Here is a 14,028-nt window from a genome sequence, read left to right as displayed (position 1 = left end):
GTGAAAGGTGAACTCTGGAGTAACTGCACATATTGGCAGGCTCAGGCATGCAAGTCGTGCTTCGTGCATATAGGTTTCCTAATATGGCGAGATGATATGTTTTCAGTAGGCCTAAGTCACAGAAATACCTCAAGAAATATTTAAATCAAGCCCTCTTGAGGAACGTTTATTTCTGTCAATTGTATTCGCCTTTATATTGTTTGTATGATAAACGCATCTCGATTTTAAGGCTGCTGGAACATTTTTAGGACATTTAATATAATTTAACAAGACTCATTTTCACGGTTCAGATCATTTTTCTCTTCACGAGACTGTAGTGCTTTTGTTAGAGAATATGCTTGCTTTGATACAAGGGGGTTAAATATGCAAATCCCTTCAAATTAAAATTATATTGTATGCAGAACAAAAATGGAATTTTCATGCAGCGAAAATAATAGCTAATTTAAGGAATAAGTAGGCTATTATTGTTTTGCAGATTAATATTGTGAAGAATCTAGCATGTAGTCTTTTTATTTTACTATGCGTTGTCTTAATAATGAAAACAATGAGTGAAATGAAAAAGATGGCTTTCATTCAAATGCTGTAATTATTTAAGCCATCAAGGCAAACCAATTAAAAGGCAATCAGCTTAAATCCACATCACATCGATAAATCGATCATTTAGAAATGTCGATAATCCCCTCTCTCGTTCCAGATAATTCCAGCAAATATTTCTGTCCTTGTCCATTGAATATCACCAAACAAAAAGGGAGACTCATGATTATACAGGGTAAATAACTTCATATGTTTCTCCAAAACATTTTAAAGTATGATAAAGTATGCCATCTGAATAAAATACACCCTGAATCTATATGCATTCAAAATGCAAACGATTTTTACGCCAAAAAATAATCACAAAAAAGCCTCACTTTATTCCTCCACCGTTTTTCTAGCTCTCAATGCACTGCTTTGATGCTATCAAAATGAGGAGTTGGCATCAGAAGGTTCAACCCGTGGCACTCGATTTAACCTCTTCCAGCAATAAATTGGTGGAAATACACGGCTAAGTGGAGGCACTTTGTACGTTGACAGCTTTTCGCCATTATTTAGAAAGACGCGTATCACCGATCATCGTGCGGCGCTCTTTATTTGCAGATAAAAGCACAAGCAGCATGAATATGACAGACACAGTATGTCTGCCAAACAGCAGCAAACCTGTTGAATGTTTCTAAATGTGTGCAGCCTGACGTCTAAATATTAGATGTGCATTTTTAGATTTTTAACAAACTAAATCTGTTCGCGTCAGATACTGTACATGCACGTTTAAGAATGTTTTATTCCACGCATTTTTTTTTAATAACAGTACTTTAGCTCAGATATTCACTTCGCTGCTTATTAAAATAAAAAATAAAGGCATTATTATTTAGAGATGCTTTGACGAATACAACCAGTTAACACGTTTTCGGCCAGGAATAATAATCAGATGAGACCAGTGTCAGAAATCAATTAATTTTATTAATAACCGATAATTGCCCCTATAGGCATTTTTACTTTTGTAAGAGCATTTTCTTTGTATCATACATAAAACGTAGTATGCTCTACATTTTAGTCAAATAGTTTAAACCCATAACTAGATGTGCCTAGGATGTAACGGCATAAAATATAGGTAGTTTGGATAAAAATATTTATTTTTTTATAAAATATTTTATAAAAAATATCTGGGGCACATTTGCCCTATTTTATTTTTACCCTGATTATATATATTAATATTAACGATTTATTTTCTGATATTTAATAACAGAAGAAGATTCAGAATGGAAAAAAAAACACACACATAGCATATAAACAATTATTTTATTTTAAAGTAAGAAATAAACTATAAAGTGCATTTTAAATAAATCCGCTTGCTTCATCAGGTGAGCAAACTCCTTTTTTTTAATCATAGCGAGTTACTGCTTTATTTTCTTAAGCAATTGAATCGATAAATAAATATTTATGCTTGGTGTCAAAACTTCATTTTGGGTGTGTAAATATATTTTGATCGTTCATTCTCTTGTTATAACGCATGCTATTCACGTGATCGTTCGGATTTCTGTGTAGCCTAGAGCAGCCGTCCCAACAATCTTACCCTACTAGAAATGATCTTTTGTCAGGAGATGAACAAGTGTCTGTTTTTTTCGAATCCTCATCACACCCAGAAATCAGCATTAATCCCGGAAATATGCCTTCCCGCAGCATTTTCTTCTGTTTCATGCGCCTGTTTTGAAACCAGATCTTCACTTGTGTTTCGCTCAGTTGGAGAGTGTTTGCGATCTCCAGCCGTCTTGCTCGAGTCAGATATTTGTTGAAATGAAACTCCTTTTCCAGGTCTGTGAGTTGTTTGGTTGTAAAATTTGTTCTTGGTGCTCCACTCGAGGGGTCCTCGTCAGGATCTCGTCCGTGGTCAGTCTTCAGCTCCGGGTCCAGATGTGTCTTAGCTGGGAAGGCAATGCAATAAAAAAAACATAAGCTCTACATTTTTTTTTAACAAGAAAGCGAATAAATATTGGTAAATTCAGTGCTTACCATCCTTGCATGTTATTTGACGTTTGTATATCCTAACAAAAAATTAATAGGCCTAATAATTTTTTTAAACAGGATGTCAGTGTCTTTAAAAATGTGAATTTTTATAATCTCAGATCGAAGCAAATGTCAGCTGCAAATTTGTTGAAAAACGCGTTTAACAAACCACGTCAGTTTTTCTTTTACTGTTAATACATTCAACTATACAATTGCTAAATATGCATATAAAATATTATTGGCATTTATTATTATTTTTTTTATTAATTTAATTTTTTTATTAAAACTTTTTATTTTATGCCGAGCAAAATTGAAACCAAATGATCTCTCATTAACAAAGCAGCATGTTGTGAATGTAAAATTAAATAAACTATATTGGGTCAAATAAAATACTATTATATTCATATGGTGCGGTGCTGTCTTATAATATTTTCATATTAAATAAAAGACCTCCATAAAAACGTGGCTAGTATTGATAATTCGCTAAACGAATTATCAAAGTCTATGTTAGACTGATTCAGAGTGGGTTTAAGTGATATTTGAACCAGTTAGTTCACTAAAATATGCCTTTAGGTTAAGTTGAATATATTTGTACTCTTTTTGTAAGAGAAAAATAATTTCAAAGTAAAATTAATTTTGATGAGTTGGTTTAGATCTATTCAAAATATATTCTTCCGGATGCCACTTACCAAGTACAAATTTTAGAAATTGTAATCACATTTTGATTTAACATTTTTGTTTTTAATAGCAGAAATAATATTTGCCAGGTTTCCAGGATGATCACTCATTCTGCTGCAATTAAGTTTAATAGTGAATGACTGTGATTGCATGACCTTCACCTGAATGCAGAGATCTTGTTTGTATCAGCTAAACAGAGGACTGTCTGTCTGTTTGCACCTCACAGATGACTGCAGCACAAGGGCCAGATGCACGGTCCATCACGGCTTGCCTTAAAAATCTGCCAAAGATGCTGCTTTGCAGTTTGGTGCTACATGACTACTTTGCCCAACCTAGTATGCCCTGCAATTAATTGAAAACCAAGTGCATCCAAATCTGCCTTTCTTTGTTAATTTAGAATAGCATTAAATCTGCAGTTTAACCAAGCTAGCCAACTAACAGCTGTTTTATGGAAATCAAGCTCATGTTTTGTTGTTTGCTTGTGGTGTTTGTTTGCTTTTGGAAACACAGAAAGTTGCACATTCCTTTAAGGCACACACACAGGGGTCAGGCGGGAAAATCCCCTGGAGTGATAGAGGCGCACTGAGCCCTCACATACTGCTACAGTTGCAAGTGTCTCTCTAACCTCTGTGCCATCTGCACACCATGTGTAAGAGAGTGTGTGTGTTTGTAGTCATGTCATTGCAGTCAAAGACCTACAGTTTGAACAGACATAGGACATACAAAAACAAAAGTGAAACTGCACAATGTTTTGGTTGCGATAACAAAAAAAAAACTGAATCTGACTAAAGGACTTTCTTTTGTTATTGCAACCAAAATGTTATGCATTTTTTCTTTCTATTTTCCTGCATAAAGTCAATTAAAACACTCTCCAATAAGCTGAATAAACCTCTACATGTCACTAATAGCAAGCGTTCACCCTTTCTCTTCAGGCTTAGAGCACAAACAGTTGATTATACAGTTAATTTCGAGAGCGATCTTTATCTCGCTCTCACCGTGCAAATGAAAGTAAACAGAGATATGAAAAAAGCAATTGTAGGGTCACCTCTAATATTCACAAGGGACGTTCTAACAATCAGTGCATTCACTGACAAATATGAAGTAATTAAGCAATTTCCTTAGTTTGCATGAAAACACTGATGAATGAGTTACTGGATAATAGAATTGGCAGTCGCCAGAAGGCATAAAGGAATCAAACGAAACATTTGAGGAATGACTTGCAAACTTGGAAATGGCCAGCCAGCCAGAGGGATGATGTGGCCCACTAAGCCTAAAAGAGAGCAGGGGATCGATAAAGATTGCCTCGGTCATCTGGGCATCCAGCCCACAGTAATTCAGGTGCTGTCAGGGTATAATTGAAGAATGACGCACGGGGACTATGTGCACTGTACTGGGGGATCCAGTCAGACACTCTCTATAAGCTTTTATTCATGTTGTGTAAAAGAAACATTTTGATGTTGCCCAGTAAAAACAATAACCCTCACAATGCATGGAATCTCTCACTTAAAGGGATAGTTTACCTAAAAATAAAAACTCTGCCATCATTTACTCATCGCATTCCAAAACTGTATGACTTACTTTCTTCTGTGGAAAAATGTTGAAAAATGTCTCTGTATAGTGGGATTCAATGGGGTCCAGTGTTCTATAAAATATCTTCTTTATTGTGGAAAAAATTAAAGTTACAAAGGTTTGGATGACAGAAATTTCATTTTTGGGTGAACTATTCCTTTCATAATGTTCTTTATCCCTTTAATAATTGTTTTTCCTTTTCTTTTTTGCATTACGTCATAATGAACTCAAGTAACAGAGCAGACAAAAAGCATTCGCCCTACCATTTAACATTTGACTTTGGCTGCTGTGTTGATGTGAGTATTATCTTAAGCACTTGTTGACAGACCTCTCATATATCATCATACGTTTTCTCCATAAGGCTTGCGATAAATCCAAAAGACATTAACCACAGAGGGTAGGTCACAACATATAGAGACCATTTTATACTCCTCTTTAAAGGAAAAGTTCAGCCAAATTTTTGGGGGGATTTTTGGATGAACTATCCCTTTAAACCTTATGTGCTTAAAGAGACCGTAATGTAGGAATGAGTGCAAAAAGTGTAAACAATGCCTCTTTCATGTGTCTCTAGGTGAATGTGGGTGGACCGGCAGGAGAAAAATAATCAAACAGCAGACGCTCCAATACAGTAAACAAATTGTGAACTCCTGGCCTTGCCACCATTCAAGCTTTTGGGGATTTGCTATAGCAGGCCTCTCCATCCTATTTCCTGACCACAGCTGTTGTTCATACGCTGGGCAATATAGCCCAAAATGACCTTTTCACTGACATATTTGCCTGTGAGTTATTTTAGATCATCAGTGTGGCCTGGCCAGACATTCTTCTCCTTGACAGTCTGGAAACCATATGAATGCTGTATTACTGATTCATAGGAAATGACAAATCAAACAGGGCTCTTCATGGTTTTACCATCAACCTAATACATATATTGTGATTTATTGAGGGGGACGAGCGATTCACAATTTAACACAAAGCTCTCACAACAAACATGAAATACTTTGACATAATACAGGTCAAATGTCATTGAGCATGACATTTTATGAGCGCATGTCAAGTAACTCACATTTGAACTGCATTAAACGCAGACCTATCCGATCATTATTCCAGTTAAGGATTACACTGAGATTCTGACGAACATTTCCCAACATTCAATACAGAAAATTTATTGCAACATATAAACATTGGTCTCTATTAAGATTTAGGGCTCTGTCTAGGAAAAGTGTTCCTCTGAAGTTTATTTGGCTCTGAATGGAGAGCTAGGGGGTGCTGGACTCCTTTTAATATGGTCTGGGCTGCTTCTTGTCAATGAGAGGATTTTTAACATTCAAAATAGAATGAGATGTGTTATTTATAAAAAATTGAGGAATTTTGCCTGGCATGCTGTTGTTGACCCATATAAGCACCAGAGCAGATCTTATATATTACACTCTCCTTAAATTTTTAAAGGTTTTCAGCATGAAGGCAGCATTCCGATTTGTGAAGCAAAAACTCCCTGTCTCTCTCTGACACGTGCCAAATCTGCACAGGATGGGCTGAACTTCATACTTTTGCAACTTTTTGTGATATATACATAAATAATGTGATATATATATATATATATATATATATATATATCATATAAAATATACTACCTTAGCATGTAACATTTTATTTTTCAAGCACACTGAGGTTTTTAGGTGATAATATTTGCTAAACCCTAAACCTGACCCTTTATTCAAACCTGTTGATATGGGTCAATTTAAAGTAAAACATTACTTGGTTGATTTATGAGTGAAATACTGCATAACTCTTGAAATGTCCTCACAACTGATCATGTTTCACTGTATCTGTGAGTACATTTTTAAAAAATGTGACCTTTGCAAGTACAGCCAAACATGTAGACACGCATAGCTCCACCTCCAAGGATTCATTTCTGCTAGCTGAAAAGTTCTTGTCCTACTTAGTATACACACTACTTTCAGTCAGAGAAAATTGAAAAAACGAGATAGTTATTTAAAAAACATTCGCATTGTATTTTAAATCAAACCACTAAAATGTTTAAAGCTGAGAAGGCAGAGATGTTGGTACACTCGGTAAATACATCACTTAGCTGTAAAGATGCGCTGCAGAAACCTTCATCGAATTCAAAAACTAGTCAGCTTACCTGTACGGGACTGATTTCTCCTCACTCTCATCCAATTGAAAGTCTTCCCACTTCGCGGTGTCTCATTTAACGTGTTTAGAGCCTCGTGTCTGGTATTATTGTCCTCAACTGCTGGGTGAAGCACTGGGCCGTCGCATGTGTGCACATCGAGGTGCGTGTTGTTGACAGGGCCGAGTTCACAGTGTGCGCCGGAGAAAGTTCTTAAAGTGTCTGAGGAAGAGGAGAAGCCCGTTCTGGAGAGACCCTGCTCACGGCAGCTTTGGAAGGAGGGGACTTGGGGTCGGATGGGGTGCACTGGTCTATAGAAATCTTGATTATGGGGGAAGGGGGGTCTGGTCGAGTTAGCACGGCCAGGGTCCTCACAGGGCTTTGAACACGCGCCTGTGGCCGTGGCACTGAGATTCGTGAAATGATACCGAAGAAAATCCGCCTCGGTGTTGACACGTCCCTCCTCTCTGCTTGGGAAGTCAGTAGTAGATTCGTGGTCCTGATGCAGACGCATAACTCCAGTAGCATGATAGCCCTTGATGAAGAGTGACGTTGTGTCCCTGAACCCTTGATAAGAATTCATGACTGCATCTCATATATTCCAGATTTTCATCCCAGGATGGACGCGACAGAAACTCCATCCACAGACGCCACACATAGCGCGCAAAAGGACAGAGGCACCGACAGGGGCATGCCTTCTAGAAACATTCGATCGGTGATGGATGGGGATGACGTGCCCTCTAACTCTTGGCCAATAGCTACTGCAATAGCCGGACATCTCCCTCATCTGAGTGAGCGTTCATTTACCAAAGCAAGCAAGTTTGAGCGACTTTTATTTGACCTGCTAATAAGGTCTCGTGGAGTGTGTGTGCCCGCGCGTGTGCGAAGGGGGGGTCAACATAAGTAGCTACTTAATTTTATAATGGATAATATTGAATGTTATTAAAACGCACTTCATATTGCTGAGAATTTTGCATAAATTTCAAGGCAGTTGTGACATTTAGAATATAAATAAATGGTTTGTTCCAGACCCGGATAAAAAAAAACATTTCTCCGGATAATATTATTCTAATTTAGGCAAATTTTACTGATAGGGTATGTATTGTGTTTTAATTTTAAGTTTAGCACAAAATGGCGGAATATTTGTGTCTGTGTTTCTATAAGGCCCAGTCCATATCTGCTCTTCAAATTAGCACTTACAGAAAATCAATGTCGTTTTTAGTCAGTATAGCGGCCTTAGATTATACCCGAAATGTATACCGCTCAGGGAGTAAGGTCTTAAGCCATTGTCAATAGTTGTTAATAAGACAGCCATGGATCTTGTGGTTCACGCATACGATTGTTGCGTCACTGAAACGTTGAAAAGAAACTTAGAAACGTCCATGTAGCTCTCAAGCCTTTACTCGTCCAGGTAACCCACGTTACACTTGCATTCCATCTTCTTTTATATTCCGATTATCTGTAAAACGCAAAAATGTCTAGGCCTACTCTCTACATTCTTCGGAAAAACTGAAACTCTGTTTTGAATTCTAGACCATAGGGAATCTAACATAACAGCTGAAATCATGTTAAAAGGGAATTATCAGGTCATTGTATGAGATCTCTGAGTGATTATGTGTGCTCTAAACAGCTGTCGTTGCAGGTCATTCGTCGGTCAAATGATAATTAGCAGCTGCCTCCCCTGCCATAATGAACCGCTTTACACACAAAAACTATTTCATTTTTTTTTTGTTTAAGATTTGTTCATTCTTTCTAAACAATTGGCAAGCTAAACTGACAAGATTATTAAATACTTTATTTCGTTAAGTAGTTGTTTCATAAAATAATATAAAAAAAACTGAATAGTCCTAAATCAAAGTACAGTTTTATTATAGGCTAAGCCCAACCGTCGCGTCTTTGCTAAACTTTATTATAGCCTAAAATGCTGGCTTTATATTGCCTACTGCATAAAAGAAAAGAAAAAAAAACTATTTATCATACTTTATTATTTTGCTGATTTCATTAACACTCTTGTAATTTAAAATAAATGCCTGAAATTTAAAACAGTAATAAAATAAGCACAGGAGTAGTTTTTGACCAGCACTTTTACTTTAAATGAGAAATAACGAAGAGCATAACTATTACAGAGTACAGATTTTCTGTCTTTCTCTCTCCTTTTCTTCAATTTTTTAAATAAGATTTAAATGTTTGTAACGTCATGTGCAATAATTGAATCAGCCTATTAAACTTGAGGGAGATTAAATATATGTATGGAATATGACAATTAATGCTCAATTATTCTTTTTTTTATTTTTCAGTTAACCTAGTGTTTCTCAACCCTGGTCCTGAGTGCCCCCCAACACTGCACATTTTGTATGTCTCCCTTATCTGACACCCATTTCAGGTCCTGGAGTTTCTTTTAATGAGCTAATGAGTTGAATCAGGTGTGTTTGATTAGGATTAACTTGGGTAGTTAACCTAAAATGTCCATTTGGTAACATCTTAATTTACTGGTTAAATTTAAGTCACAATAATAAGAAATAGTTCCTTAAGGTACCAAGTGTGCATTTGCACTTTTAAAACCTTATTACTCTGTTAATATGAACTGTTTGCATGTCTAAAGTATAATGAGAATTTTTGACTGTTTTACATATACATTCCGTAATATTTTACAGGTGACATTCCAAAAAGTTTCACCAAAGTCATAGAGCATTAGACAGAGTTCACCAGAGATATGACCTTTAGAGGTTATCAGGAGAACAACACTCTCACATCTATTTAGCCGTAACAGATGTGGTCTTTATACTTTCAGACTTGGTCTCTCCTTCCAGTAGCTCAGTCATTAAAAAAGTATTTTTGGTTCAAAAGATTTCAACACTGGATCAAGATCAGAAAATATAAATACTTAGACATGTACAGAAGCCACCTTCTTAACAGCTGTAAGTACATTTGCAACACATTTACATTCATGCTGAAGCATTTACTGAAGTCATTGTGGATAAAAGTGTCAGTGTTTTCTAGGTCTAGGACTCAATTTGGTGTTGCTAATGCCACGTTGAGCTTCTGGATTAAAACTGATGTGATTGTGTTCATTTTAGTTGTATTTTAAAATGCATAAAATGTGTTTTAATAATGAAATGGCAAGTGTTAATTAGGAAAGCGGATAAAAAAAAGTAACAATGATTATAGACCTAATATAGTTATGATATTGTTTGCATTTAAACTATCATTGCAACTGCATTTGAACTACTGCACAGAAGGAGGGATTTCCGCTTATATGACCAATAAAGAGTTTTACTAGGGCTCTGCAGTGATTAAAAAACAATCTCAAATAATCAACAATGTATAACTGTGCACTCGCAACCCCAGAGATCTGGTCCCAGCTGGAAGAATAAATGGAATTCTATGGGCAGAGATGCACTGAATGACGCCGGGCAATATATCCCTTCCCTCTGTACATTTGCATGGTACACTTATCCATTTTCATGTCAGCTGTGGGGTTACCCAGGGTTCACGCGCTAGCTTGTTTCTCTCCTCTCCGCTCAATAAATAAATCTCTGCTGCTCTCTGTTTACGGGCTGAATATAAATTTGTTTGCAGTCGATCGTGGGCCTGTGTGAAGGCATTAGAAATTGTATTTCTGTAATGGGTTTCAGCATGAGGAGGTGGGGATGGGGGGTTGGGGGGAGGGTGTGTGAGGCAGGAGTTGCAGAAGTGTTTGACTGCAGGGTAGGAAAAAAAACAGGTGTGTGCAGTGCTCCACCTCAATAAGATTGTACACACTTTTTATAGTCCAGATAAGATAAATTTGCTCGAGGCTGAATTTACAATGGATTTAAACTGAATTTTAATGTTATTTACTCTCATTTTATAGAGATCAAATATTAAGGGTTTATTCGTTTCTCCTCATGCCATATGTTTAATTAGTGTAAATCGTGAGGGGAAGCGGTGTTCAACATGCCTCCATGTGTTTTCTACAGACGTTTGACCTCAGTTGAAAAGCTCCGGGTAAACAAGTCATCCCAAGCGTCCCCCCTTCAATTCCAAACAGCGTGTGTCCCATCAGTACGTGTGTTTTGCCAGGACCGATGACAGGAAAACAGTCTCAGCTTGTGTTCATAATAAGGTGAGGGAGCATTAATTTTCCTTATTGACTGGAAAGAGCCCAAATAATACCAGCTTGCCACATTTGAGCCGTTTCCAGCCACATCCTGCCATCTACTATCTATTATAACATGTGCATCCGAAGCACATGCCTCTCTCTGTGAAGTAGTTGCATGCATGTTCACCTCTCCGGCTCTTTATAACTGCAGGGTGATGAAAATTCCAGTGTGGTACAGGTTAGGTTTCAGTATGATTTGAATGCATCACTCTTCTCAGAGAGGAAGCTCCCTCTGATAACCTGATCTGTCTTTGGCGATCCTCCCACCAAGCTATGGAATCATGGCCACGATGTGGAGTTCATATCATTGGCTGATTTTGACCTCTGACCCCTTTGACAGAGCTTTGGAATGATGACTTGCAGCCTTTTAGGTTTAACCCTAGAGGACTGTCGGGCCTAATTATTTCTCAACTTTGAGCCCTGAAAATGCCAGGAGTGAGACGTTGCTGACAGGTGACTGTCACCACTGGCGGTAAGGTCATTGCTGCTAATGCAGAGTGGACCTGTCTCAGATGATTGGTTAAGGGCTGGTAATCTATGCACTTGCGTACACCTCTTACTTTATCACTGGGGAACTGAGAGAGGAGGCAGAATGAATAGTGGTCTGGCCTAGAAAGCATTTAGAATTGAATTAAGAATGTATTTTAATTGAGGCAGCCAACAGGATGCAGAGTTGCAGTTTGAAGTTGAATGTACGTAAGTATAAGTAATACTAATTCAAAGAAATTCATATGATAAGTAATTTTTAACTAGAAAAGAAAAGTTTGTCAGGACAAATCAGAATGTTGAATTGACCTTGTTTTAAAAAAGACATTTTTGAAGTTTAAATGTTTATAGACCAATAGATAGCTAGAATATATATATATATATATATATATATATATATATATATATATATTTAAATGTTTTTCTGTGATGGTAAAGCTGAATTTTCAGCGGCCATTACTCCATTCAGTCTTAGGTGTCACATCTGAAATGATTTTGATATTCCGATTAGGTGCTCAATTATTATAAATTATTATTGGTGTTCAATTATTATTAATGGTTATTATTATTATCTATGTTGACAAAAGTCTTTGCAGCTAAATATTTTTGTGGAAACTGTAATACATTTTTTCAGGGTTTTTCGATTATTAGAAAGTTGTAAAAATGATTTATTTAAATACTAATCTTTTGAAAAAAAAATTCTTGTTACAAAAAAGTGTCACTTTTGATCAATTTAATGCAGATCAATTTTATATCCCAAACTTTTAAATGTTAGTTTATCATGGTTTCCACAAACTATTAAGCTGCACAATTGTTTTATGCGTTGATATTATTAAGAAATGCAAATCAGCATATTAGAATTATTTCTGAAGGATTATGTGACACTGAAGACTGGTGTAATGATGCTGAAAATTTAGCTTCGACATCAGGTGTCACGGTTTGCCTACGGTGAGGAGCGATGAACAAGGAGAACGCAGGAGAATCAGGATTAACAGTCTGTATTGACATCACAGGAATCACACGTAGGACACGGGGATCGACGTTCAAAACGACGAAAACGGGATCGACGTCACCTTAAATACACAAGACAAGACGATAAACACCTGGGATCAGTAAACGTAATGGGAACAGAAAACAGGAAGACATAACATAACCTGGAGCACATGGGGGGGGGAGGGACACACAAAACCGGAACAGAGTCTTACATTACTCCCCCCTCCTGGAAGGCGCGTCCCGCGCTGTAACAATTCCTCCAGGGGGGTGGGCGCCCTGGAGGCTGGTGCAGGACTGGGACACAAGGAATACCTCCAGGGTGGATCAGGCAGTCTAGGGTGCCATGGCGGCACAGGGAGCTCAGGGGCCATGGCGGAGCAGACAGACTAGGAAGCCATGGCAGAGCAGGCAATTCTGGAGGCCATGGTGGAGCAGGGAGCCCAGGAGTCCGTGGCAGATCAGGAGACTCGGTAGACCATGGCAGATCAGGGAGCTCAGGAGGCCATGGCGGAACAGGGCACTCAGAAGGCCATGGCTGGACTGTCTCCTTGGCCTTGGCCTCGCCACTCAGCCCGGCTACTACAGATGGATCCATACTACCCCCCCAAAAAAAATCCTTGGGGAGAATATCGCCTTTAGAGGCCCTCCGTAGGCCTAACTCGGGAACAATGGCCCTCCCTGGGCTTGATTTGGGGACTGGAGCCCTCCTTGGGCTCAACGTGGGAACTGGAGCCCTTTCTGTGCTACACTCGGGGACTGGAGTCCTTTCTGTGCTACACTCGGGGACTGGAGACTTCTCTGGGCTAAACTCGGGGACTGGAGCCCTCTCTGGGCTAAACTCGGGGACTGGAGCACTCTCATGGCGGAACAGGGCACTCAGAAGGCCATGGCTGGACTGTCTCCTTGGCCTTGGCCTCGCCACTCAGCCCGGCTACTACAGATGGATCCATACTACCCCCCCAAAAAAAATCCTTGGGGAGAATATCGCCTTTAGAGGCCCTCCGTAGGCCTAACTCGGGAACAATGGCCCTCCCTGGGCTTGATTTGGGGACTGGAGCCCTCCTTGGGCTCAACGTGGGAACTGGAGCCCTTTCTGTGCTACACTCGGGGACTGGAGTCCTTTCTGTGCTACACTCGGGGACTGGAGACTTCTCTGGGCTAAACTCGGGGACTGGAGCCCTCTCTGGGCTAAACTCGGGGACTGGAGCCCTCTCTGGGCTAAACTCGGGGACTGGAACATTCTCTGGGCTAAACTCGGGGACTGGAGCCCTCACTGGGCTAAACTCGGGGACAGGAGCGCACTCTGGGCTGAATTCGGGAACTGGGAAGCGCTTTCGAGGAGCTGGCACTGGAGCGAACTCAGGGGCTGGAGCCGACAATGGAGCGAACTCAGGGGCTGGAGCCGACACTGGAGTGAGCTCTGGGGCTGGAGCTGACACTGGAGCGAGCTCTGGGGCTGGAGCTGACACTGGAGCGAGCTCTGGGGCTGGAG

General features: G+C 39.0%; 1 protein-coding gene across 1 annotated transcript; it reads right to left on the bottom strand.

Moving 5' to 3' along the window:
• Positions 1 to 1,868: 1,868 nt before the first annotated feature.
• LOC107598919 (homeobox protein Hox-C1a-like) lies at positions 1,869 to 7,873 on the bottom strand. Its single transcript, XM_016290360.1, has 2 exons — positions 6,929 to 7,873; positions 1,869 to 2,456 (listed from the first exon to the last, which is right to left on the bottom strand). The coding sequence occupies exons 1-2, from the start codon at positions 7,497 to 7,499 to the stop codon at positions 2,104 to 2,106; spliced, it is 924 nt and encodes a 307-aa protein (XP_016145846.1). The 5' UTR covers positions 7,500 to 7,873; the 3' UTR covers positions 1,869 to 2,103.
• Positions 7,874 to 14,028: the final 6,155 nt, after the last annotated feature.

This window comes from Sinocyclocheilus grahami, unplaced genomic scaffold (genome assembly GCF_001515645.1).
Source record: "Sinocyclocheilus grahami isolate Dianchi unplaced genomic scaffold, SAMN03320097.WGS_v1.1 scaffold13.1, whole genome shotgun sequence".
NCBI lineage: Eukaryota > Metazoa > Chordata > Actinopteri > Cypriniformes > Cyprinidae > Sinocyclocheilus > Sinocyclocheilus grahami.
The sequence above is the reverse complement of the archived record's forward strand: the minus strand, read 5'-3'. Positions and strand labels throughout refer to the sequence as shown.

Excerpts from the sequence above, each read along its gene's own strand:
- LOC107598919 (XM_016290360.1), bottom strand. The coding sequence starts at position 7,499 with ATGAATTCTTATCAAGGGTTCAGGGACACAACGTCACTCTTCATCAAG. Across the intron at positions 2,457-6,928 it reads GAGAAATCAGTCCCGTACAG|CTAAGACACATCTGGACCCG; the intron begins GTAAGCTGACTA and ends TTGCCTTCCCAG.